This window comes from Chelonia mydas, chromosome 7, assembly GCF_015237465.2.
Source record: "Chelonia mydas isolate rCheMyd1 chromosome 7, rCheMyd1.pri.v2, whole genome shotgun sequence".
Lineage (NCBI taxonomy): Eukaryota > Metazoa > Chordata > Testudines > Cheloniidae > Chelonia > Chelonia mydas.
Window position 1 is genome coordinate 98767407 of NC_057853.1, and position 27956 is coordinate 98795362.

At 38.4% G+C, this 27956-nt stretch overlaps 1 protein-coding gene across 6 annotated transcripts in view; it reads right to left on the bottom strand.

Moving 5' to 3' along the window:
- MGMT (O-6-methylguanine-DNA methyltransferase) overlaps nucleotides 1-27956 on the bottom strand; it is a 295867-nt gene that overhangs the window by 261380 nt on the left and 6531 nt on the right. For 3 of the 6 annotated variants that reach the window (XM_037904908.2, XM_037904904.2, XM_037904905.2), the window contains one exon: nucleotides 10214-10261. In XM_037904908.2, coding sequence (XP_037760836.1) covers nucleotides 10214-10261 — 48 coding nt within the window. Of the gene's footprint in view, nucleotides 1-5310; nucleotides 5374-6481; nucleotides 6542-10213; nucleotides 10262-20784; nucleotides 20865-27956 lie in introns of those variants that run through there. The other 3 variants (XM_043552268.1, XM_043552270.1, XM_043552269.1) reach the window with 3 other exon arrangements.

Sequence of the window (27956 nt, forward strand, 5' to 3'; positions counted from 1 at the left end):
TGTTCTTAATGAAGCTGTAATACATGCCTTTTAGTTGTTGAATAGGACTGTAATCCAGATCAAGATTTTTGAACCTCGAAAGTTACTCTGAGATATGTTCCACACTACTCATGTGCCATACAAAGTACTGCCTCATTAGCCTTCTCAGCGTATAGAACGCAGAATGGCCTAATTAGCCTTCTCAGTGTATAGAATGTAGAGGAAGTTACAAATTCTGTGCTTCCACAAGTGCATAATCATTGAAAAAAAATGTTTAGCTTTACCCGTCATGCTTTCAGAAGCCCTATCTAAACTTACTTCCTAGATCAATTCAATTTCTCATACAATTGCAATCAAGATTTTCATATAGAAAGCTATGCCCATCGATCATAATCTGTGTTATTAATTTGCTATTTTCTGAAATTTAGAACCAAAGGTTTCAAGTCTTATATCCATTACAAACACAGCACCCTTTGATTTTCCCCAACGTTTTGCTAATATTCACAGTGGTCTACTAAGTAAATCCAACACTGTTTGTTAAGACAAACCTGTAATTTCAGATGATGCGAAAACACAAGCTGCATTCTTGTTTCCTTGCTAGTGGAAGTTAGGAGTGAAATGTCAAATCTTAAGCGCTTCCACATTTATATTACCTTCCCAGGAACTAATATCAGTGATAAAGAAATTAGATTTCAAAAATAAAAAAGGACAACTGAAAGAAGTCTGCTATTACAGCCATTCTCCATCTTGGCTTTCACATGAGCCTACGCTCCCTACACAACCCACCCACTGAATTCTAATGTATATGGCTCATTCACCCCACACATACATAAAACACAACACCCATTTTCTAAAGCATTTTTGAAATGATTTAACAAAATAGTTCTTTGTAATACATTAATTTTGCTAAAAAAAAAAAAAAAAATCAAAAGGGAACAAAGTGAGCTTCTGTTGTCCCATCATATTATGCTACTAATCCTCTTTGGGTAGTAATCAAAAGACCCAAAATGCCAAGCTATCAAAATGTATTTCCAAGTATCAGAGGCCTCTGGCTCTTTGGCAAAATCTTCAGTCAGTTGTGTTGGCAGGCAAGGAGTTCTCTTGGTCTGTCATGTGGAAAGCTTTCAATACATCTGTCTTAAACTATATTTTTTCTTTATTTTATTTCTAAGGAAACTAGGTGTTTTGTTTTTAAAATCACAAATCCATTCTTCACTAGATCAGACATTTTGATCATATAAAGGAGTCTTTTCTTCAAGCAAATATAAAAAGCATACATTATTGTATTGGCATACCAATTTTAGAATTGTTCCTTGTATTGGTATATAGCCTACAGTACTTACACATGAAATCTTAGTAGAGGGTTGTTCTCTGACAGAAATCTAAGTGTACTTGGTCTCCAATACTTGCCTGTAACTTGTTTTACAAAAACTCTCCAAAACCAGATAAATACAAATGTTTGTCGTATTCCGCACCCCCCCACACCTCCCAAAGAAACATTTTTACAACATTTTAATTAAATAAACAGTATCCAGTGTAATAATCTGAGAATATTACAAGCATTTTGATATTGGAATAGCTGTCATTACTCAAAATTACAATGAAGGGTCTGCAAACTTTTCATGTAACAAAGTTCCATGCCTTTTATATATTCCAACTATCACATATAGTGAAAAGAGTAAGAGAAGACAGTTCTATACAGGGTGTGGAGTCAGTGCATTGCATGAATTACAGGCAAACCTGTTATTTGGGCAGACATTTTCCATGCAGAATGTCTACATTATTTTAACCATGTTAAAAAATAAACTCTGTTTTGTTGAGAAGTTCCAAAGCATGAAGATTCTCGATTGAGCATTTGAATTTGGCAGTTTATTTGCCCTAGTACAAGGAATTTGCCTTTTTGCCATCTTTATGAAAAGAATTTTGCAGCTAAATTATCTGAAAATTCAATTTGTAATGTGCATGCTCCAGGCCAGGACTACAGGGACTGGGCAGGACTTTCTCAGCAAGTGGTCTTCCTTATTGCTAGATGCCAATGTAACTCAAAGCACACGATCTGAAAGAAGGGAGAACATGTCTTTTGTGCTCTCGATGTTCTCCTTGCAGGCACTCAAGCAACATGAGGGAGGAGGAGGAAATAGCCTGAATCTATGACAGAGATGTGAAGAGGGGGTTGGATAGGGTAGGAGCCAGGATGCATCTGGGAAACAATGGGGTGTTGGGCAGGAGCAAAGCAGAAAGAGAGATCTCCTGGTTAAGGCAGGATGAGCACGCAATATGTCAATGTTGTTAGTACTTCACTTAATGCACAACTGATATGTGCTCAGATACTATAGTGATGAGCATGGTTTAAGAACCTATACAGAATAAAACGATAGAAAAAGAGGCAACTAAATGCTGCCCTGGATTCTTGCTAAGTATTCTGAAAAATCATACTGAACACCCAATATGGGGACACTTGACAATTTTAGCCTTAATATCTCTGTGCCTCAGTTCCCCATCAACATGAGAATAAACACCATCTAATCTCACAGAGATGTTAAGAAGATAAATAAGACCTTCTAACCCTAAAATTCTAAAACTTGGTACTGCACACTGAATGAGGAGGATAAGAAGCAATTTTGGATAACTATCTATACACTGAATGAGGCAGGGATCCTGTGAGAAAAATATTAGTATGTGATGTGCCAAAAGACTATTTTAATGATTATGAACAAAGCACAAGATCTGAATGAATGAAAGTTGCACGAGCAGCCTTAAACATAGCATTCTGAGTACTGAATTTTGTAATGTGGTCTACATTTAAAAGTTAGATAGACATTGCTATGTTGGTCAGGGGCACAATATATACACATATCTATATCTATCTATTTATCTATACACACATACACCCCTTACTGACATAGTAATGCTGACCTAAAACTCAGTTAGACAGAGTTTTGTTGATGGAAGAATGCTTTACTGATGTAGCTACTTCATTTGGTTATCCCATACCAATGGAAAAACCCTTCTGTTGGTGTAGGCTGTGTCTACACTGCAGGGTTATGCCTCAGCTATGCAGACACAGCTGTACCAGTATAGTCTCCGTAGTACAGACATACTCTTAACATTCTTTTAATTTAGTTTATTTTATATTTTCTTTAAAAACCCTAAAAGTTTAATTAATTGATGGGCACCCGAAATTCACAGATAATAAAGAGGGTAGCCCAAGAATATGGGCTATGAACGTCGTAATTCTGGTTGTGAGGATGCGAAAGCAGGTTCTTCCCCAGAAGGCCACAGAGCCTCTGTAGCTATCGCTGCATTCCCCCCTGTGGCTATTATGTCTCCTTATGCAAGATGGTCAAGCTGGAGAATGGGATGTCATGGATCTATCTAGTATCTCAGCTGGACCACTCTTCCCACAAGTGTCCACCCATTAGGACGGATGGAGGCTCCATAAAGCACAGCTATTTGGGGTTTGCAACATGCTTCCTATCTCTCGGGCAGTTGAACCATACCAATTCCATTTCATGCATTCAATACCTTCCTGAGTATTTGACCACTAACATCAGTTTTAGCTACACTAAAAAAAAAAAAAAAAAAGTGTCATACTATCTCCCTTCCTCTCAGTATCCTACCCCTGAATCAGAAATTCATGCAATCTCTCTTACTTGCTTTACATTTCAGGCACAGATATGGGTCTAGAAAGGACATTATCTTTACAATTCAAGTAGTGAAAAATATCTTTTCCTTTCACAGAAGCAAATACATGAGTTCCAACAAAAACCCCTATTGTTTCCTTTTCTGGCACTTAGATATTTTAAAGTTTAACTGTTATTTTAGTAATTTAAAATGAAAGCATTTTAATCACTGATCTAATAAGGCATTTTGAATGGTAGTTCTCTAAAAATACAAGATCCTTGACTATGAAATATATTTATTTCACAAAATCAGAATGAGAAAAGAAGTAAAGACTTAAGACTGGACTCCTTCTTAGGCAAAAGAGCAGGGGTATTACAAGATTTAGATTTGGTGCGTAACAATTAGTGCTTAACCTTTCCAAAATAGAGTATGAGACTCACGAAGTAGAAAAATGGACAGATGCTGCTATCCCTGTTTTCATAGTCTAAGCATGAACCCAGGTCTGAATCACAATTTTCTCTCATCCTGATTAGCCTCTGCTCAGGAAGCCATCTTTTGATATTAACAGTCTTGCTAACTGATAACCCAAATGCAATCTTTTTTAGGAAAGCTGGGTGAGACAGTTGTGGTGCCACTCTGGTGGGAATTAGAATCCTCAGATTTCTTTAAACCCTGCCAATCAGGTTTCAGACTTCAGCAGGAGACAGAAATTGCATATGTGGCACTGGATTATGACCTCCACCTAGTGATGTAGAAAGAGGAAAGTGTTCATTGCTGATTCTTTGCTACATTAAGGCTTTTCATAATATAAAGCAGGAGTCACACTTTTTCCAGTGTTAATCATATCTTAACGGAGTGTCTCATGAGTAAGGCCAGATTTTGGCACGGGTATGTTTATTAAACGTCATGGACAGGACGCAGGCAACAAACAATAAATCACAGATTTATTGAAGCCTGAGCCCCGCCGCCACGGAGCTGAATTATTGGAAATTTCAGGAAGTCATGGAGGTCTCATAAAATCACGGAATACGTGACCTTCATGACTGACTCATAGCCTTACTCATGAACCACCTCATCCCACATTCACTAAGCTTTAACATCCCTGTGGCAACTAAGGCAACTGCAAACATGGAAAAATAATACTAAAAGTATGTACTTTTAATTTTGAAATTCAAATTAGTAAATGGAAACAAGGAGAGACAGCACCAGGTGACCAGCCATTTCTCCAGAGACAAAGTGGTTGACAAAGCACAGTTTATGAACTTACATCATAGACCATGTTTGAGGAGGTGTTGCTGACACATCTGCAGTCCCAATCATCGGTTCAATGGATATAAGTGAGTGGTTCTGCTACTTTAAGAGAGATCCCAAGTGGCAGTGATCTCAATAGGTAGTTTAGCAGAACTACGCGTCTGCCCCTCAGGGCTCTCATGAGCATACCACAGGTTTTATTTTTTTACCCCTCCTATTCAACATGTGCTTGACATCACCAAATGGGTTAGTAGGGAAATATCGGCATGCTAAAGAAACCATAATGATCGAACAACCAACCCTATGCCCTATCTCACGTAAAATGACGACGCTGGCAGACCCAGCGTTGGAGAGTGGAGCTCAAACACCACCTAGCATGCTGAGGTTCAACCTAGACTACATGGTAGCGTATTGGCAGAAGTCAACTGGAAGGACTGCCTCAGGGAGTATACCCACCATTATATTAGTTCCACAGTCTGGGTGTACTGTAGATCTTTTGTGGCTGAGGTAGTTGCGTAACTGAGAGAGATTATAGTTTTTAGATCCATCTGCATGTGTAAGAGAAACTTATCCTGTTCTTTCAGATGTAGACCTTTATATTCCTGTCCTTGATTCTAGACTACCCTAAAGCCCTTTACACCTTAAGACCATCCAGAAACTAAAACTAATAATAAGCATTGCATAGCAAAACCAGAAAATTACACTTGTGCTCTAATCAGCTATGGTCATTTGTTACTGTACCTTAAACATCTAATGGAAAGTATTTGTTTTAATTTATACCAACCTGCCTATACTCTCTCAATTCATTGCTACAACAGATTCAATCAGCAACTCAGCAGAGGCCCTCAAGCTGGCAAACTCCTAGCTAAGCGTGTTTGATATACACACTCAACAGAAGTCAAAATAAAATAAACCGGTACTAAGCTGCTGTTTTGTCTTGGGTTTTGGGGGGGGGGGGAGGGGGGAGGAGGCAGGGGGACGGAAGGAGTGCAGGACAGGAAGGAAAGGGCTGGTTGGGAGATTCCAGTTCCATTGTTTGATGCTCATAGTAGTCGCATCACATTAGGGCTTAAATTTTGCCAGTATATGGAATAAAAGAATGGAATTTTACTGCCAGGTAATGAAAAGCAAAACACTAAGTGTCACTGCAGTAATATATAACCATCAGAGGGAAGTATTTTATCAATTAAAATGCCCATACAATATCCTTTTAGCTATTTAACAAATAATTTTTATAAGTAAAGTATCTGTATCTAGATACAGTATCTAGGAAAACATAACACAAAAGGAAGCAAAGAATCTCTGTTTTTTTGTTTTGTTGACAAATATATAACACAATGAAAAATCTAAAGTACTATAGGCAATGAACATTAAGCTTACCATGCAATGTTATCAAGAGTTACTGTAAAAGTGGTGTAAATTTTACATTTAAGAACTGGTTATATTTTGAAACTAAGCAAATACAAAATTTAACTACCATAACGATTCTGTATATGCATATGCATACCCATTTACAAAGAGCATAAGCATATATTTAAGTACACCCTTTGTTACACAGTTTAGCTATGCACATAGACATCCATATGAATTTATTGTATCTGCAAGGAGGAGAAGAGAAGAATTTTACCAGGTATTGGTACACCAGATGAACTGTGCTGCTTCTTAGATTTATTTTCATTTTTGTTCTCTAATCCAAGAGGTAAAGAGTGAATTTAATATCGGGTAACATTTCATAATTTTTATTATAATCCACAAAATTCCAAATCTGCTATTTCTTGCATTCTCTGAAAAAGCCAAAGTCAGCTAAATAAGAGATAATGTAACTAGGCATAACACAATAAAAGATATTACCTTTGCAATGCATTATTACTGCCAATTATAAGAATCACTTCAACTTAATTTCAAAAGCACAATCACCCTCAACTGTAACAGTCTCTTTTTTTAAATTTCAAACAGTATTACATTAAGGCAATAACTCACCTTCCAGCTATAATATCAGTCTCCCTTATTGCAAAAATACATTTCATAAATACTTCTCATCGACAAGTCAAGCTAATTCAGGTTAATTTTATTGTATTTTGGTGCTATCTCACATTTGTGTGCAATTACCTTTATCATTTTATTGCCATGCCAGAAAGTAATCAGAGCAATTATTTGAAAGAGGTGGTGTATAAACTCTAAATCACACTTGCTGGCATTTTTGATAAAATAGCAGCTTTATCTCAGAAAGTGGCAGGGACATTGGATAAATCATGCATCAGTCAAGTGTAGCTGACCCCCAAGTGCATTGCACAATATCAGAAGTGCTTCAAAAGAAACTTTCCTACATCATCCATCATTCTTCATAATACTAAAATAGCTACACCTGAAGAGTAGGAGCTGGAGAATAATAAAAAAAAAAAAAACCCAAATCCAAGCAATATGGGCAAAGCCATTAACAGTGTTCCCTTTTAAACTAAAAAGATAGTGGGGAACCTGGACTTTGCTCATAAACAAATATGACTTCATTGCAATAATCAGCTGTAAAGTGAGTAATATGAACAGTTTTAAATATAAATGAAACACATAGTGTAACTGTGTGCAAAAACCAACTAAAGATTACCAACACACATAAAGATACAGACTCAAAATATATATGAGACAGAGCTATATGTAACAAAATGGCAGATAAATTATCTGTTATGGGAACACATTATATTCATGCCCTAACAAGAGGCAATACAGGAAGATTCACATTAATATTGTGGTTTTGATTCTGCATTACAGGGGTATGAGTACTGTGTGTATAAATATAGAATAACTCATCATAAGTAGGACACGGAGCCAAAAGAATCCAATTAATGTTGTGATTAAAACAAGAACGTCTGCATAGTTAGTGGCTACTAAGTTTCTGAATCCTAGCAGCCAGACTATGGCCACACAGGGGAAAGAATACCACCTTGTTTGCATACTGATGCTTATACTTAAACCCAAGTGTCTGCAGAAAAACGGATTCTCTGACAACATATTTTTTAACCATACTCTCAAGAATAAAGGAGCAGGCACTCCACCTTCCTGAGAATTACTTCCTCTCAGTTCATAGGATCATGCCAGGGGCTCCACCTCATTTACACTTACACATACCCTGAGTACACACTTGCATTAGATGTCAGCAGCCTTGTACTCCCACGATGAACACCACAAAAGGCCTTGCAGGATCAAGGCTTACATGTTAAGTTGTAATGCAAATACAATGATTTTGGAAAACACTCATCTTTATATCTGGCTTTTTTCAGAACCCACTTTCTCAGTTTCAGCAAACTAGATGCTCATGTAAAACTGTTCCGTGAAACATGCACAGTCTCTCTCTCTCTCTCTCTTTTTTTTTTTTTAAAAAGGGTCAATTGTCACCTATTTCAGATTCATGTTTTCTGTCACTCACATGTGGTTTAACTTGTCAGAATAATACGTTAAACCAATTATACATATTATAAATAGGCTTGGAAGAATTCAATGTTTGTTTTTTTCATAATTTTGACTGATATCAATATTTACTTTTTAAGTATTGTTTTATTTGTATCAGTTTAAATTTTCAACAGTTGCAGGAAATTATGGGGAAGGTCAGAATTATTTAAAGACAGCAGATGTTGACATTCAAAAAGTTAAAGCTTTACACCCATTAAAACACTAATTGTCAACATCAAATCAAAATATGCAAATAAAATATCCTTAAATCAAACTCTAACAAGTTTCCAAGCAGCATTTTTCTGACTTTGTCTGTCTGTAAATTTCTATCATCATCTATGGAAATACTTTTTGGTCAATGTGTGAATGGTGAAATCATTGTTTGCCGACATTTAATCAGTAAAAAACTAATCCTTTCAAGCCTAATTATAAATATCTCTAATTCTAAATAATGAAACAGAATGTGTTACAATATACAATTTTACTGTACGCAGAACAAAAGAAAGGAGTCAACATTATACTACTATTTGCTGTTGCACCTTCACACAGTACTAGTCAAAATCCTTCTCCCTATATTATACCAAATCAGGAGAGTCTGAATTTATTTTAGTTTTAGCATTCTGCCTCCTCAGATATCAAGAGGAACCCCATCCAACAACTAATGAACGTAAGTGGGGAAATGAAAAGGTTAAATAGACCATAAATTATTATTAGTTTCATTTAGTTTGCCAGCTATATCATGTCTAGCTGTGAATGAGATTGAACTAGTGATTCTTTTAAAAAGTCCCCCAGTTGTTTGAAAATGAATAATATTTCTCTGCGATTAACCCCAAAATACCTGCTACAGGATGCGTTTTCAGGAAGCAAGTGTACACACACACAAATATGTTGCAGAAATACATTAAAAACACAAAGATGGTTTAGAAAGAAAAATTAAAACACGGAACACAACAAATCACATTTCTTCATTTTTCCATATATCAAACTATTCCACTTTTTAAAAATTAAAAATACCAAGTCATTGAAAAGGGTCTAGAAAGACAGACACTGATTTTACATGAAGAAAAAATGGTATTTCCACTGCAGGGTACACAAGATGGAAACACACAAAGATACTATTCCAAATACATTACATCATGTAAAACAGATTGAAGCTATGGGATATCTGCCACTATTTTATTTAGACATTTTTATATGGTGTTAGAGGCTGGCAACAGTACCAGGATTACCTATACAAGTTTGATTTTACTAAATGTTACATCCCATGAGGCATGATATTAATCTTGCCACAAAAGTAATGAGTATAGTGCAAAAATAGTAATTATTACTTGTGGTCATTCATTACTGATAGTATTCTTGGTGATTTGAAAAACAAAGCCATTAGTAACATTAGCACGGGCTACAAAGGGAAAGACTTTCCATGAATTAAATAGATGTTCACTAACTAATCTTCAGGAGGTAAAATTTTCACATAAAAAGGTCCTGAGTTTTCTGCTATATGATCATGTTTTCTTACGTTTCCACATAAACACAACTGTCTTCCTAAACATCTGAGCCTATCTCAACTCATAAGCATAAAACATCCAAAAAGTCACAAAATGATTCTGTAATAAAGGCTATACTAATTATGAAGGGGCAGAAAACAGCTAACTTTACACTAAAAATACAGCACTGTCCTATTAGTTTATGGTCTGTGGAAGATAGATATGTGATGGGGAAAGGTCCACTGATGCCTTTTACCAACCATGACAGAGCTACAGAGATTTACAATGCAGCATCAATCTTGTCAACTGAATTCTTAACACTGACTGCTGGACACTAGGGAAAAAACACAAACTATGTTATGTGAACTCTTTTGTAATGCTGTTACTTTTTATGTGTACCTAAATGCAAGGATATTTTCACAGGAACTTACTTTTTGATGAAGTCTTGATGCCATGTTAAGTACATGAAGGAGTTTTGCCTACAAGAAAGGAAAAGGAAATCCTGTTAGAAAAAGATAAGGCTACTACAACTCAAATTTCATAAACCGTTGAAAAAAAAAAGCACGTCAATGTTATCATTTCTCCTCTTATTACACGATATACTGTTAGGGTTATGATTATAAAAAGTGGGCGCTGAATTTCAGGGCTTGCAGTATTAAAAGGGGGATGGACTGGTTTTTTTTTTTTTTTTGCAAGCAAACAGGAATTTTAAAGTTCACTAGGTCATCTATCATCTGTAATGAGCGATAATCAACAGATGACATGTGGAGGACTTCTCTCATCACAAGTCCTATAAAACTTTGATCCACAGGATAAGAATGCACTTTAAGAAGTGCCCCATGCCTGTAAAAAATATTACTTAAAATAATACACTGTGCTTGTGAGTTATTAAATAATAAGTACCTTTTTTGTTTTAGGAAATATATACGTATATTTTAAGGAAGGAAAATAAGGGACCTATGTGAAGGGTAGTCTGGATCGAAGAGCAAAAGGAAAGCAGATTCCAAAATCAAGTACGTATTTTACAGTCATAGTACTTAAGCAAAGGAGTTTCATCGTAACTGCTGTCATCCCAGATCAGCTGATCTCAATATCTGAATGTAAATGTTACCTACAAGGATGGGGGAAATGGGTGCTATTCGGATACAAAAAAGGCCTCAAAGTTCTTTCACACGTTTTTGTTTTGTACTTTAAACCATACCTATGATATGTAGTTATACTGATGTCACTGCACATGTGCAAGCCCCTAGCGTAGCCATGCTGCAATAAGTCTACACCAGAGACTCAGAATGCACAGAAGACCTGCACTGATGTAATAAGTCTACACCAGAGGCCTGATCCAAAGTTCTACAGACATCAGAGGAAAGACTCCATAGTGACTTCAACTGGGCTTTGAACCAGGGTCTAAGGGTATCACAAGTATAGTTCTGTCTGTGTTTCTACACCTGTGCAAAAAGCCCAAAACAAAACAAAATCAATTTAGACAAGACCTTGGAAGTATTAGAAATGTTAAGTCTTATTTTTCCTTTGTTTGCTGGAGGTCTTTCTTAGAAACTAATGTGTGCATGCATCAGGAGCATTCTGAGCCTTTAATCAGAGGGGTGGAGGTGTTGAATCCTTAACAAGGCGATCACTCCTCCCAAGTGTTTCTGTTCAATGTGTGTTAAAATAAAGAGCTTTATATAGCCTGAATAAAAATCACATCCTCTCTTAATCACCAGAAATTGAGCTCTTGAGGAGCACAGTTTCATAAAGGTAGCACTGGTGAACTCATCTACATTGCTAATACCCATGCAGTGGAATTACTCCTACTTCACATCCTTTGGGGAAATACACAGCAGGAGCTCTGAGATGTTGTACTCAGTGTTTGTCCTGTTGTAGATGCACATGCACCTCACAAAAATCAAGGTTCCCCCCCCGCCATTAACAGCATGCCCCAACTGACACATGTGGCTCCCATGTGAGGGCATAAAGGGCAAAGCAGATGCAATCTTCCCTCAGTCCCCTGACAATTCAAAGTTTTTGGTAGCTGAAGACTACAAAAAGTGGGACTGGATTTGTCTTGTGAGATGCACACTAACTATAACACCTCACAGAATCACAGTTACTGTAGGGTAAGTAACCATTCTTTCTTCAAGCATGTGTCCGTGTGGAATCCATTCTAGGTAACCGGAAAGCAGTATCCCTTCAAGACAACGGGAGGAGGCATTTCAACGGCATCAGCTGAAGAATGTTGTTCTCTGGAACTTGACATTTAAGACATAGTGTTTGACAAAGGTCACTGGGTTACGTCACGCCACCACCTTACAGATTTCTGATACTGAAACATTCCTGACGTAGGTGGAGTATGTTGCTTGTGCTCAGGTGGAATGAGCCTTTATGTTCAGTGGAAAAGGTAGACCAGCCAGCTGGCAATACCGCAAGACGCATCGTGTAATCTATTTTATGTCCTTTCTGATGAGATTGCTTGCTCTTTAGAATGCCCAGCTATGGCTAAAAGTAGACATGCCAACAGTCTGAATGATTGTTTTATTACCTTGAAGAGACTAAAAAAAAGTCTTAGATATACCTTGTGTGTTTAATTACTTTTCTTCCAGTGCCAAATGCGGTTTCAGGAAGGAGACGAGCAGGATTGCTCATTGGTTTCTGAAATCGCCTTAGGAATGAACTTCAGGTGAGGCCTCAGCACCACCTTGCCCATATGGAAAGCCTCACAAGAGGTTCGGCCACAAGTGCTGAAGTGACAGCCACTAGGAAAAACAGTCTTCAAGGTGACGTGATTCAGGAAGCATTCTGAGAAAGGGTCAAATGGAGGCGTCATGAGCCTCAGGAGGACTATACTGGAGATCCCAAGCTGTACGTTCTTTTACCAGTGGGTAAGTGTATAACAGCCCTGTGAGAAACTTCGATGCTGTAGGGCAAGAAAAGACAGAGCATGAGAATACAGGTAGATTGCAAGCTGAGATTGCTGCAAGGTGGATGTTAAATGTGCTAAATGAAAGGCTGGCCTGTTTTAAATGCAATAAAGTAGTCCAAGATCTTTGGTATCGAGGCCTGGACCAGGCCCAGACAATGTAAGGTTGTCCATATTGAGATAGGGGTAGATATTTTCCCACTCTGTATCAGTATTTTGTGGGCCAGCAGTGAACAGCCTTTGTCCACAGTATTCAGCCAACTAAGAGGCATGCCATGAGGTGGAATGACTGTCTGGATGAATCATCAAGCTATGACGCAATGAGATCAGGTCCAGGCAATCCAGTAGCTGGATCAGAGGCTGGTTGGACATCTGTAACAGATCTGTCAGCCAAGACAGCATCAGCCAGCATAAGAATGGTGGTGGCTTGTCTCTCCTGACACTGAAAATTACACTAGGATTTGGTAAAAAGGTGTAAAACAGGACTCTGCTCCATGCAGGAGGAAGGCATCAAGCAATGATCTTGGACTCAAACCTCCTCTGGAGCAAGTGTTCTAACACTTGGCATTGTTTGCCACCAAAGACTCAGAATTGGATGGCCTTCAGGGAAAGAGGCTAGAAGTGAGTGCCCCTTTTGTAGTACAATGCATTGTCTGTGAAGAATTGCACTTCAGGTAGGAACACCATACAGGCCAATCTGATAACTAAGCTCTAGCACACTCATGTGCAGCCTTGTCGTCTGGGGACCAGATTCTCTTAATCTCTAGATTGGCCAAATGAGCTCCCCAACCTGTCCCTGACACCCCTGTGCTGAGAGTCTTTCTTGAGGAGGAAACTGAAAAGGATGTCCTTTTATGCGTGTTTGTAGATACCAGCCACCAAGGGAGATCTGCAATGACATATTGTGGGACTGAAACTTTCCTATCCAATGTCTCGCCAGAGAATAGACAGACCTGAGCCAGAGCTGAAGGGGCCACAAAGACATCTGGCAAGCAGTATCACTTATGAACATGCCAACATGTGGTCTAATATTGCAAGGCATGTCTGTACTGCTGTAGTTGGTTCTGATATTAACTGAGGTATGAATGCTTGGAATGACTGGAACCTGTCCTCTAGGAAGAATTTTTTTTTTTTTCTGATCTGGAATGTAGCAGGGCTCCTATGAGCTCTATTGTCTGCAATGGGTGAAAAATGTTCACAGTTCACGAGGAGGCCGAGCCAGGTGAAGAGAAGCAGAGCATATTCCAAGCTCGCTGCTGTCCTTCACTGCAACCTGCCTCTGATCAGCCAGTCATCCAAGTAAGAGTAGATGTGAACGTCTTGTATTCTCAAGTGGGCCACTACCACCACAAGGCGTTTTGTGAAGACCTTTGGTGTTGTGGAGTTTCTGAATGGCTGTACCTTATATTGGTATTGACCTGACTGCGAATCTCAAGTGCTTCCAGTGGGACAGGTGGAAGGCTATAGGGAAGCACATCTTGCAAGCTGAGAGCCACAAACCAGTCTTTAGCCAGAAGACAGAGAAAGATGGAGGCTAGCTTTACCATCCAGAACCTGAAGCAGCATATATATTCAGTCTACTCAGGTGTAGGAGAAGATGAAGAGCTCTTTCTTCTCCCGGGGGGGGGGGGGGGGGGGAGGGGGGGAAGAGGAGTACCAGGAGTAGAAGCCTCTTCCCTTGGACTACCATGGAACGGCTTCTAGACAGAGTGAGGCCATTACTTTGTAATTGGCTCTCATGAGACATAAATGAATGGAATAGCCATGGGCAACCATGTCTAATAATAACCATGTCTAATTTGTCCAAGGCTACTCCCAAAATTAGCTCCAGATCTGTTTTGAAGTGGCTCCCAATACCCCCATTAAATCAAGTGTCCGGATGACTTGTTGAGGTGAGTGACAGACAAGGTTGATGATGGGCATCTCCTTGAGTACTGCAATCATTTCTGCAATGTGTACGCTAGCTGTTTGCCTGGACAGTACAGGTGAACTCACTGTTTCTGTAGGGTTCTTTGGAGGTGGATGTCTCCCCACGTCTGAGGGGACACTCACTGATTGCTCAAGTAAGTGTAGTTTCAACTGCGTCCCCCTCAACTTGTACTCAACAAGAAGGATTTACACATGGAACATTGGGTGATGTGGCTCAGACAGAAAAGCATTGTCTATACCCACTGACTAAGGGAGCAAGTTCATTGCGTGTTGGACAGCTTTTAAATCCTGAAGGTTTACAGTCTGACATCGCAGTTGGCTTGAGGTGCCTCACCATACAGTAGAGGAGAGTGTACTTGAATCTCTATTTTTTCCCCTCAGGAACATACAAAATAAAGGAGGTCGAAGGATTTTCCTTCATGAAAATACTCTAGAAGATGAGTTTGAAGCTTGGAGAACAAATAGTGGGATGGGCACTCACCACGTTCCATCTGATTACCACGGGTGGTAAGACAGAACTCGAGGGAGGGTGACAGCCTAATATGGGAGCACAAGGTGGTCCAGGCACATGTGTTGCCCCAAATGACACTGCTATTCAAATTAAATCGAAACGTCAGGCACACGTGCACCAATCCTAGGATTCACGCTGACACATAACTGAAGAACTTCTGTTGCCAAGTTCATCTACATTAACCCTTACTATATCACTACTTGACTTACCTATTGAGTTACTGTCAATATGACAACTTATCCTTCCCTTTATGACTGAAGTTACAATGCTTATTCATCTATAAAGTGATTGCAGGATTGGTCCCTACATTACAAATCATAGCAAGAAATGACAGAGGGAAGAGAATATGGGAAGGACGAGGGTTACAACAGTAAAAGGTTAAAGACCTTCTTTATTACTTGTTCCCCCATTTGAACCCCAGGCATTAAATATTTATCTTTCTAGCAATATATATTGTTAAATTCACCATAAGGTGAATTTATGAAGTGATTCTTATCAAGGTGTATTTCAATAAGTATGGGACAGAAGAGCACAGGAGCACAGTTATAAATTCACTAGTACTAGTGACAATGTTGAGACCTCATTATACAGAACTGATAATTATTGTAAAAAAGCATAAGCTTTCGCGAGCTACAGCTCACTTCATCGGATGCATTCAGATGAAGTGAGCTGTAGCTCATGAAAGCTTATGCTCAAATAAATTTGTTAGTCTCTAAGGTGCCACAAGTACTCCTTTTCTTTTTGCAAATACAGACTAACATGGCTGCTACTCTGAAACTTGTCATATTGTAAAAAAGTTATTTATCATTTGGCGAGATAAACTATTTGAAGGACTTTTTTGTGTATTGTAGAACTCTTAGTATATTGGCAGTTCTAAACAAATACTTAACAAAAATAATGTGAATCAAAAAGAACTGCAAGGTGACCTAACATAACCTAGCTGGAAGAGAAAAAAACAACAAACAGAATTTGAAAGAATGAGAATCAATTTGAAGAAATTTTACAAGTAACAAATGGCAGAAATACAAGATTAACATGCTCTTAGTTAACTATACATCACTCTGCAAGATGACAAACAGAACTGTTTGTTTCCACAGTGCTTGAGCTAAACGTCGTCATTTAAATTAACTCCTGAATTAAGTTTTGATTTATACTTACAATAAGCGTTAAAAAACATTGTCACTTCACTTATATTAGTGTGGAACAACTAAACTAGAGCTTGCCTATTCTTGCTCAGAACCTCTCCTTACAAGATACTCTTTCAGTCCACAGAAATGTGTACATCTTATCAGGGAAAAAAAATTTCACACTCTTTCCCTTCCCTGCACTCAAATGCAGGACTTGATGCTGGGTTACTATAAAGTGGAAACTTCACAGAGGTCAAGTGTTGGATCTCAAATGATAGGAAAGGGTTGTTCTTTCTTTCAGCTCTCCTGCTGACTAATCCAGAGGAAAGCATTGTTTTGCATTCTAGTACGATCCACTTGCTTCCCTATCTTCCTATTGGGAAATAAAATGTTGCAGAGACAGCAGCTGCTCATGGCTGAATGAAGGGCTCTTTTAGTATGTCAGGTAAGCTAGACAACAAGCATTCATTCTGACTGAAGAAGCTTAGAGTTGAACAGACAGCTCACAAACAGAAGTCTATGGGACAAATCTATTCATGAAACAGTTAAAATCCTTCTAATAGAAAACTTTACGCATATTTATTAAAATTTGAATTACAGCATGTTCACTTATATTCATTAAATTTACCTGTTTCTCTCTCAGCAAGCCAGAAACCTATATCAAAATATGATTAGCAAGAAACAGCTCAAGTAGCATCAAAGTACTTATACTGATGTCTAAACACCTCAAATTCTAAGCATTATACATACTTAGATGGATCTCTGATTCTCTTTATCCATGCCCCTGCCACTTCTCTTACAATACTGAGAGAAAGCCAGAGTGAAGATGCGGATTTTACATTTTGTTCTGAAGGAGCTAAGGCTTGTAGTTATTCTAATTAACCTCTTTTGTCAGCAAGATCCATAGCTACTGGGAAAGCTCCTTTTCCTATGTACTGGGACAAAACTTTCTGTTCCAGAAATTAGATATAGTTGTAGGAGCAGGATTTTATATTTGTACTATAAGAATTAATGTATGATTTGATCATCCTGCAGCCACCCTTTTTGAATAGCAGAAAGGAATGGCCCTCTGGGACATTGGTAGAAACGCATCTGACAGACTGCCAATGTCTGTACTGATGTTAAGACAGGGACAGATCAGAACAATCCTTATGACTGATTATGGTCACCCTTTTGTTTTAGGCTAAGATTTCATTATAGTATTTGCTATAAGGTCTTGTTTCTTGTATGCACTGCAAACTAAGTTCTGTAAGGTTCTTTTGTAATCCCTTCAGTAACCATATAATCCTTTCCAAAATGTTATCCTGTCTGAAGGTCTCTGTAAAAGACTGAGAATGAGGAATGTATGCATCAGGAAAAGATAAGGTGTGAAGGCCATTGTTAAAGTCAGATGGTCAAGGAAGGAGAAGTGAAGAAACTAAAGGACACCAGAGAACCATCAAACACGCATCCATAAGTGAGGAAAGGCAGACTGACGACCCTGAAGTGGAGACTGGCACCCCTAAAGACAAGACAATTGATTAAATCGAAACCAGGACAGGTTAACCCTCTTGGAGGTGTTTTGGAATGTTAACATCAAAAGATAACACCAATTAAGGAGTAACCAGTCACAAACTGACAGAGCAAAATCCACAGACTTCAACAGAGAAAAAAAGACTATAAGAACAGGGTGCTTGGCCATGGGACTTTGGGTTTGTCTTGCCACACTCCAGGAGCATCGGATCACGACCGACAGAGACTGGCTCCCCTCTGCGACCAATCTGGCTGGCCACTAGATTGATCCAGACTCTGGACTGGTAACTATAAACATCAACTGGCAGGACTGTGTGCATGGTGGGTGGGTATATGTAAGAGAGAGACTGAAAAGCATATGCCAACTGTGGTATTCTCAATAAATGCGCGTTTTGCCTTCTCCCGTATAAAAGATCTCATGTGCTTTGTGTAGCATAACATAGTAGCCAAGAGGACAGTAATTTTAGGCTTGATTCTGAACAGGGAAGACTCCGTAGCAAATCTGAAGGTTGGAGGCAATTTGGGTGACAGTGATCATGAAATGATGATTTCATGATTCTAAGGAAAGGAAGGAGCGAGAGCAGTGGAATAAGGACAATGGACTTCCAAAAAAGCAGACTTTAACAAACTCAGAGAACTAGTAGGTAAGGTCCCATAGGAAGAAACCTTAAGGGAAAAAGGAGTTCAGGAGAAGGGGCAGTTTCTCAGAAAGAGAATATTAAAGGCACAAATGCAAACTATCCTTATGCAAAGAAAATATAGGAAGAATAGTAAGGGACAATACAGGTCCATCAGGAGCGCATTAATGACCTAAAATAAAAAAAGAATCCTACAATAACTGGAAACATGGACAAATTGCTATGGAGGAGTACAAAAGAACAGCACAAGTATGTAGGGACAAAATTAGAAAGGCTAAGGCACAAAATGAGTTACACCTAGCAAAAGGACATAAAAGGCAATAAGAAAACATTCTCCAAATACATTAGGAGCAAGAGATATGAAGGAAAGCGTAGGTCCTCTACTTAGTGGGGAAGGAGAGCTAAAAACTGATGATATCAAGAAGGCTGATGTATTTAATGCATATTTTATTCCAGTATTCACTGAAAAGGCTAATGGTGACTAGATACTCAATAAAATATTAACAACAAGTAGGAAGGAACGAAAGCCAAAATATGGAAAGAACTGGTTAAAGAACATTTAGATAAATTAGATGTCTTCAAGTAGGCAGGGCCTGATTAGGTTTATCCTAGGATACTGGAGGAACTAGCAGAATCAACCTCAGAACCGTTAACAATTATCTTCAAGATCTTATGAAGGATGGGTGAGGTCCCAGAGGAGAGCCAACCTAATATCTAGCTTTGAAAAGGGGGAAAGGAATTATAGACTACTAAACCTAACATCAATACTTAGAAAGAACTGGAACAAAATTAAAAAATTGTAAGCACCTAGAGAATAATACAGTTATAAGGAATAGCCACCTTGGATAATGCCAAACCAGCCTAATTTCCTTCATTGACAGGGTTACTGGCCTAGTGGATAAGGGGAAGCAGTGGACGTGATATATCTTGATTTTAGTAAAGTCCCACGTGAAGTTCTCATAAGCAAACTAGGGAAATGTCATTGATGAAATTACTATAAAGGTGGGTGCATAACTGGCTGAAAGACCATATATCAAGGGTTCGCTGGCAAACTGGGAGGGTGCATTTAGTGTGGTCCTGCAGGGATCTGTCCTTGGTCCAGTACTATTTAACGTTTTCATTAATGACTTGGATGCTGGAGTGGAGAGCTTGCTTATAAAATCTGCAGATGACACCAACCTCAGAGAGGTTGCAGGCACTTTGAAGGCCACAATTAGAATTCAAAACAACTTTGACAAATTGGAGACTAGATCTGAATTCAACATGATAAAATTCTATGAAGACAAGTGCAAAGTACTTCACTTACAAATACAAAATGGGGAATGGCTAAGTGGTAATGCTATTGAAAAGGATCTGGAAGTTATAGGGGATCAAAAATAAAATACGAACCAACAAGGGTGATGCAGTTGCAAAAAAGGCTAATATTCTGGAGTGTATTAATAGGAGTATGTAGGTAATAGGATGTAACTCTCTGCTCTACTTGACATTGGGGAGGCCTCAGCCAGAGTATCGTGTCCAATTATGGGTGCCAAACTTTAAAAACAGATGTGGATAAATTGAAGAGAGTTCAGAAGAGAGCAACAAAAATGACAACAAGTTTAGAAACTGATCTATGAAGAAAGGTTAAAAAAACTGGGCATGTTTAGTTCTGAAGAAAACAAGACTAAGAAGGGACCTGATGGTCTTCAAATATGTTAAGGCCTGTTATAAAGAGAACTGTAATCACCCGTTTTCCATGTCCAGTGAAGATAGGACAGACAAGATGTAATAGGCTTAATCTGCAGCAAAGGAGATTTAGGTTAGGTATTAGGAAAAACCTCCTAATTATAATGGGTCAAGTTCTGGAATAGGCTTCAAAAAGAGGTTATGGAATCTCCACCATTGGAGGATTTTAAGAACAGATTGGACAAAAACCTGTCAGAAATGGTCGAGGTTTACTTGGTCCTGCCTCAGTGCAGGAGGCTGGATTTGATGACTACTCAAGGTCCCTTCCAGCCCTACATTTCAATGATTCACTCAAGTGATTGCAAGTGCAATTGTTCCAGAATAATATAGCTGTTTATGGGAGGTCATGTTCAAATAAAGCGAAGAGAAATTGTAGGTAGCTCGGGCCAAATCCATTAAAGGCCTTGGAGATCATGACCAAAGTTTTAACTTCCATTCACATTCAAATATCACCCACAATACTTCATCAGGAAGCCGACCTGACAGTTCCTCAAACCAACAGGCACTGGGTTCTGGGTTTTAATAAAGGTTTGTGTTCAGAAAACAATACAAAACCTAAAATAGTTCAGCAGGGTGTGATTCAGCATCCTTTATGGAAAAGCAGAATCTCTTAGCTTCTGTCAAAGCAGAGACTTATACGACTTACTTGTGCTAAAGTCTGTATCTGCTAATGTTTTCTGCCACTGATATCTCAAATCTTCTTTCAGGCTTTTCATGTTCCAGTTCACCTAAAAACTGCAGAATCTGCAAAGACAACAGGCAGACTGGGATGTCCTGGTGTCAGATGATAGATTGCATCAGTCAGTGAGGGGTCAATGTCTCACAAGGTCTCCTTCTACTTGGTCTCATGGTTAAGTATAGTTTTAAGGGTATTTTAGTAAATCATGCAGAGGCCCCAGCTTCAAAATCAGATATCTTTGCCAAACCAGTTGAGATTGAGTGCATTCTCTGCTTGCTAGATCAAGGAATGGTGTTGGAATCCATTCCAAAGCAAGCTACAGTTTTGCTTTCACAGCTGGATGCTAGAAGTCACAGTGGTAAGTTAAGTGAGGTGTGTGTGTGGAAAAGAGTGGTAAATAAAGTTAAAATCAGAACCCACTTCCACACTCTTGACAACTTCTAGAGACATATTATCGAATCATCATTAAACTGCCAGTCCCTGTACTTTATCTGTTTTACCTTTCATTTTACTGCTCCTTAATCGAAAACATCTCCCACAGACTCAGCTTTCTTATTGTGGGTATTACATTCAGTGACAGCATTGTGCAGTATTTGAGACACCACAATGCATAACCAAAGACTACAAAACAAGGTGATGTATTCTTTTGTATAGAAGATTTAACAATTAGTGGGAGGGGAACTGGGAGCAAACTTTATAGTTAGGTTGCCTAGTCTTTCCATTAGAAAGGATTATTACGACCTTTATTAATTGTTTCAAATGCCTTCACTTTTTACAGCAGGTCTTTGCAATTAAACAAGGAGGTTGCTTACTTTAACACCAAGACAGAGCATAAGTATGTGTATCTCATTATGCTAAGAACCCTTGTGGGGGTAATCTGATGAGGAACCAGGTTATCCTGTTAGTGTGCAGTATAGCAATAATGCCTGCCACCATTACTAATTTAGAGAAACTATATGCCATTAGTTCTATGCTCCTCTACTAAAGAGGATCCCATTGGCAGTAGCATGCAGAGCAGGGCAAGCATCTAGCTTCTAAGGCAAAGGAAGGATTCTTTGGAAAGGGACTCAAAGCACATAGCTCCGTGCATGACATTTCAACAGTACTAAAGAAATATGCACTGATTTCCCCTTCAGGGACAACCTGAATAACAAGAGGCATGGAAAAGTCAGGAACTTATTTCTCATGCTCCTCATTAGGGAAACCAGGAACAGTTAGAACTAGAGTATTGGACTAAGGCACCGGGGGTTGCTAGAGGAACAGAAGGAGTGATACACCTTGGCACTACTTTGGTAGAGTGATTGCAGCTGCATCTGGACTGGGGATGTTGAGGGTGTGTAGCAGCCTCCCTGTCGCAGGGTAGGTACACCCCATCACGGATGCCGGGTCATGTATGATGAGAAGAATGCACAATTTCTTAGGCCTGGTCTACACTTATAAATTAGGCTGAAAAAGTCACATCTCTGAACACTATAGCTACCCTGATCTAACCCCTGGTGTAAACGCAGCTATGTTGATGGAAGAATGCTTCAATCAACCTAGTTACCATTGCTTGGGGAGGTGGAGTTCCTACAGCAAAGAAAAAAAAACCTTCCATCACTGCAGGAAGTTTCTGTAGTATGGTGCTGCTGTAGCGCTGATAGTGTGGCCACAGCCTTAGAACAAAAAGCAGCGTGCTTCTTTCTTTGCACCTAACCAGCTCTGCTGGCCAGTGAGGGCTAGAAGGGCCCACTTCCTCAGTTTCCAGAAGAAAGTACTAGGGGAAAGCTCGCACTGTGCTCAAAGAGGATATAGCCTGTAACTGTGCCTGGTAGCTGCTTTGGGTGCATAAGGAAAGAGTTCTTGCAAAGCCTCCCTTCCTCAGGGGCCAGTTACAATCTGCCTCATCTTCCATTGATCATCTGGGATACGAATAATAGATTTTAAGAAATTTTTTTGTTTACCTTTAATAAGCCAAAGTCTGTAAATCATTTTAATAGAAGTATTGTGATAAGCACTATTAGAATAATAAAAAGGTATTTTTTTTAGTTCATCTGCTCATATATAGATGCTAGTAATACATTTTCCTTAAAAGGAAAAAGCAAGTCTCAAGGATCCAGAGAATTTAATACTGTCTGATTTTGGTACTGGAATAAAAAACTATTATATCAAGTCAGTATATGAATAAATTCCATATGAAAACATTTAAAGTACATTAGATTTTTGGTCAAGATGAAAGACTGAAAAAAATTCAAGCAATCTATTCTAATTGGGTTCCCATGGTAACTGTACAATTGGGTTTTTCAATATAACATCCCAAAGGCCCAATGCACACTTGTAAAATATACTTCAAACAGCCTGAATTGTTTTTACATTACAGCACTCCCAGGAAGATCAATTACTACACATCCCCACCCTAACTATTAGTGGCAGGAGATGTTAACACTATTGGCCATATTAACATAAAAGTCATGTAAGAAACACCACATATCACAATAATTATATAAAACTAATCACACACATCAGATTCATCAAACATGTTCTAAGTAATAAACCAATACTAGTCTTGTCACAGGATCATGTTTACCGAATGTAAGAAATCAACCCCAAATATATGCCAAACCATTTTGCTTCCTATATTGATTTCAAGGATAAACAGAATCAATCATTAATAATTACATTATAAGATGACCCGCAGGGTTAATCATATTCTTAGAGACTCTCACTCTGGAATTATCAACAAGCATAGCTGCACTAAAAAAAAAGATAGCTGAAAAGAATTCAAATCCACATTTTAAATATTAATAGCACAACATAAAACAAAGTGCATTCACTAACATGGGACTCAGTTTTATCTGCACTAATTATAACAGCGATCTTCTTGCTATTCTATTTAAGACTGAGTTTCTATTATAAAGCCTTATTTTCAGAGGTCGATAACTTAGCCCTGTTGGTTCCAGGATGAAATTTTTATGCAACTGTTCTACTCAAGAGCATATTTCAATTACAACATCACAACGTAAATAGTTTAAGTTGTTGTTTCACCAAGTAGTTTGAGCTTTCATTTAGGAGGTACTGGGCTCCCATCCCTGCCACCTTCAACTGGAGTTGTGGATGCACAGCCCTTCTGAAAACATCAGGCCCGAAGTGGTAACACTTTTCTTTAGTGAGGAAGATCCACAAATTCTGACAGTGGAAAGTGTTTTTGGAAGAAGATACAAGTTTCTTAACTCTGAATGCAAGCCCATCTGCTCCCACTGAAGAGTCCGCCAGTTACCTAGTCTTCCAGAGCTAAAATGGAAATGTTGACACTTCCACTCCAAGACACAAAACTCAACATAAACCTCTTTTCTTCCTGCAATTATAACATGTAATGTTAATCAAACTGGTCCACAGTATTTTTTTTTGTTGTTGCTCTTGAATCAACGTGACCAGAATACCTGAAGTATCAGAGTCTGTGGACCTGTCTGAAAGAAAATTCACATCGATTGTCTAGTTCACACATTGTACGAAGATGATCAGAGTACTATAACAGCTCTTCTGAAGCTAGCGTGATCCAAGTTAGAGGTTCTCAAGTTATTTCAATGCGAAAGCATTTTTTTTTTTTTTAAACAGAAAGATTGTGCAAACTATCATGAGTGGAATGGGGAAGTGATCCAAAGATCATATCTCCAGCTCACTGATGGCAAACTAACAAAAGTTCATACAATTTGTGTAGCTCATTTACAGTATTAGATGCTGTACATTCTGCCATGTAAATTCAGTCAGGTTTAAAAAGAAATTTAAAGTAATTAAAGTTGCTTAATAATAATAAATAAATAAATTTGTTAGTCTTTAAGGTGCCACGAGTACTCCTTTTCTTTTTGCGAATAAATTCAGTGTACTTTAAAGTTAAAAAATAAACATTTTTATCTATACCAGGCAAATCCAATTCGCTTTATTCACATAAGTAATCCCACTCATGTGAGCAAAGCAAGCAGGATTTAGCCTGTTGTGTGCAACCATATAGGTCCAGATTTTGCATTCAAGATGATGGCTACAGAATACACACACACACAGACACATCACCAAGTGTCGTTCTTATAAATGGCCAGTGCAAAAGAGCTCATTCAATAGCAAGGAAACAGTACATAACACTACAGCCCTGCAGCGGGACTGGGATTCTGTAGGATCCACTGCTATAATAGAGGGAGCAAGTAAAATGTACTTTGTTGCGGGTTGAATCGGGTAGGCAAAAGAAAAAAAGAAAAAAGACTGGAATATTTAGTAGGAAAACACTAAATCCTCATCAGTTTATCATAAACAGAATTTCAGCAATGTAAAGCAAGTTTTTTTTAAATAAAGGTTTTAATACTTAAACTTAAGCGATTTGAGAAAGATTTAAGAAAGATCTGATGTCTATTACAACAGGAGTTAAAGTATTCTTTTATGTAGCTTAAGCAAGACTTGTTCTATTCTTTTAGTGGTACAAATGTGTCTGAATTCCATTTATATATATCTATGACATATGTCAGATATATATAATAATTCCATATATGACAGTAACCCTTTTTTGGTTTTGTTTTTAGTAGCATGGGGGACTCTCTCTTGCAGGATTTTAAGGTTTTTGTGGGTGGGAGCAGGATAAAAAATGCAAGAAACAAGATGGGAGTGGGTACTGCGGAGCAGGATTTAAAAAAAAAAAAAAAAAAAAAAAAAAAAGAGTCCCATGCAGGACTCTACATAACACCACTAATAACAAGTGAAAAGGTACACTGCATTTCAATGTGCTAACTACTGAAAATAAATTATTTCATTGCTTGCATTTTACTGATTGATCTAGGGCACAATTTAAATATAATTATAATGGCAATTGATTACTCAGCACCATCATTTACAAGGCAGCATTAGTAGATGTTATTTACTAACAAGAGCTGGCTGAAGGGAACAGGGTTTGCATAGGCAGTGTGTAGTTAGCATGATTTAGAAGCCACTAAAACAAATCTTAGTTATTAATTCCTCAGTCAAACTGGGCTATATCTTGCTAATGCATGCTATTTTAATAAAAATCTTTAATTCCTTTATGTGATCTGACCTTAATGCACTAAAAACTGGCTTTTGAATACTGCAATTTAGCTTCCAGTATTTCAGCCAGAAAGTGAGAAAAATCAAAACCATTAAATCAATGAGCTGCCTTAACCAAAAATTCAGCTGAATTCAGATTATTTAAGTTCTGGAACAGGCTTCCAAGGGTAGTTGTGGAATCCCCATCATTAGAGGCTCTTAAGAACTAGTTGGACAAACACCTAATTGGGAGGGTCTAGATTTACTTGGTCCTGCCTCAGTACAGGACCCTTCTCAATGTTCCTTCCAGCCCTACGTTTCTATGATTAAACTATACATTTAAACAGAAAGTAGGAGTAAAACCTAGAACATACTACGACCCCAATCCTGCAGTCAGATACATGTGAGTAGACTCCTATAGCAATACAAAATTCTAATGATATCACATGATCTCCACCTAGGCTTAGGAGGTCAGTGCATGCCGAAGCAATTGCTAAGTGTATGCATGTATGTAGGATATACCCATCTCAATGCTAAATGTTCTTGGAACTGAATGTTCACATTCTCTGACTTTGTGATACTAACTGTACAGCTTGAATATTGCATTAATTTAAGATTTTTGTTGTGCATTTAAGCTTGGACTTTCAAAGCGACGCAAGAGAGGTAAGCACCCAAATCCCATTGATTTTTCAATGGGATTTGGGTGCCTAAATCCCTGAAACTCTTGAAAACTTTAGTTTCCTTGAGAGCTTTTGTTTATTTTTGTTTTCTTTTTAAGTGGAAAAAACAGAACTGTTCACTGGGGCAAATATACATTTCTGGCTTCCAGGTTACATGGACTTAGCTTCACAAATAAGACTTGTCTTCACAAATAGGACTTGCAGGGTCTTCAAACCAACAAGTCTGCACTTTGTTATACAGAATGTGTGTGCACACTTAAATCTAATAAAATGTTCTTTAATCTCTAAGGTGCAGTTAATTGTCAAATTAAAACCAATTTTTTTAATAGATTCAGACTTCAAGGCTAGAAAGGACCATAATGATCATCTAGTCTGACCTCCTGCATATTGCAGGCCACAGAACCTCATCCACCCACTCCTGCAATATACCCCTAACCTCTAGCTGAGTTACTGAAGTCCTTGAATCATGACTGAAAGACTGCCAGTTACAGAGAATCTACCATTTACACTACAAGTGACCTGTACTCCATGCTGCAGAGGAAGGTGAAAAAGCCCCAGGGTCTCTGCTAATCTGATTTGGGGGAAAATTCCTTCCCAACCCCAAATATCAGTTAGACCCTGACCATGTGGGCAAGACCCACCAGACACACACCCAGGAAAGAATTCTCTGTAGTAACTCAGAGCCCTCCACATCTAGTGTAATATCACTGGCAGTTGGAGATATTTGCTGCTAGCTTGCAGATTGGCTACATGCCATTGTAGGCAGTCTCATCATACCATCCCCTCCATAAACTTATCAAGATCAGTCTTGAAGCCAGTTGGGTTTTCTGTCCCCATTATTCTTCCAGTACTTCACCCTGATTGTTAGAACCTTTGCCTAATTTTAAGCCTAAACTTATTGATGGCCAGTTGACATCCTTTTATTCTTGTGTCCACACTGGTGCTTAACTTAAATAACTCCTCTCCCTCTGTGGTATTTATCTCTCTGATGTATTTATAAAGACCAATCATTTCTCTCCTCAGCCTTCTTTTGGTTAGGCTAAACAAGCCAAGCTCTTTCAGACCAAGGAAAAAGCACTAGCACTCAGTAAGCCACCCCCACACACACGTTTTCTCATCTTTTCCATAACTCAAACATATTCAGTCATCATGCTTGAACTGTACAATACTAAAAAATTCCAGATTTGAGCAGAGAACAGCTACGGAAAATTGCATCCTAAAAGGTTAAACCAACTGTGGCTGCTGGGGTATTAAAGCCCCAATATTTGGCACATGCTCCTGTTAGCCACCAAAATACACCACTGTCAGTTCTCGTGCTGCTTTCTGGTATGAAATAGTTAATAAGCAGTAAAAGTTGACCTGAAAAGGATCATGGATTAGTACCAAAATGATGGAGCATTTTTGTTTTTTAAAACTCCTCCCCCCTCCCCAATTCCT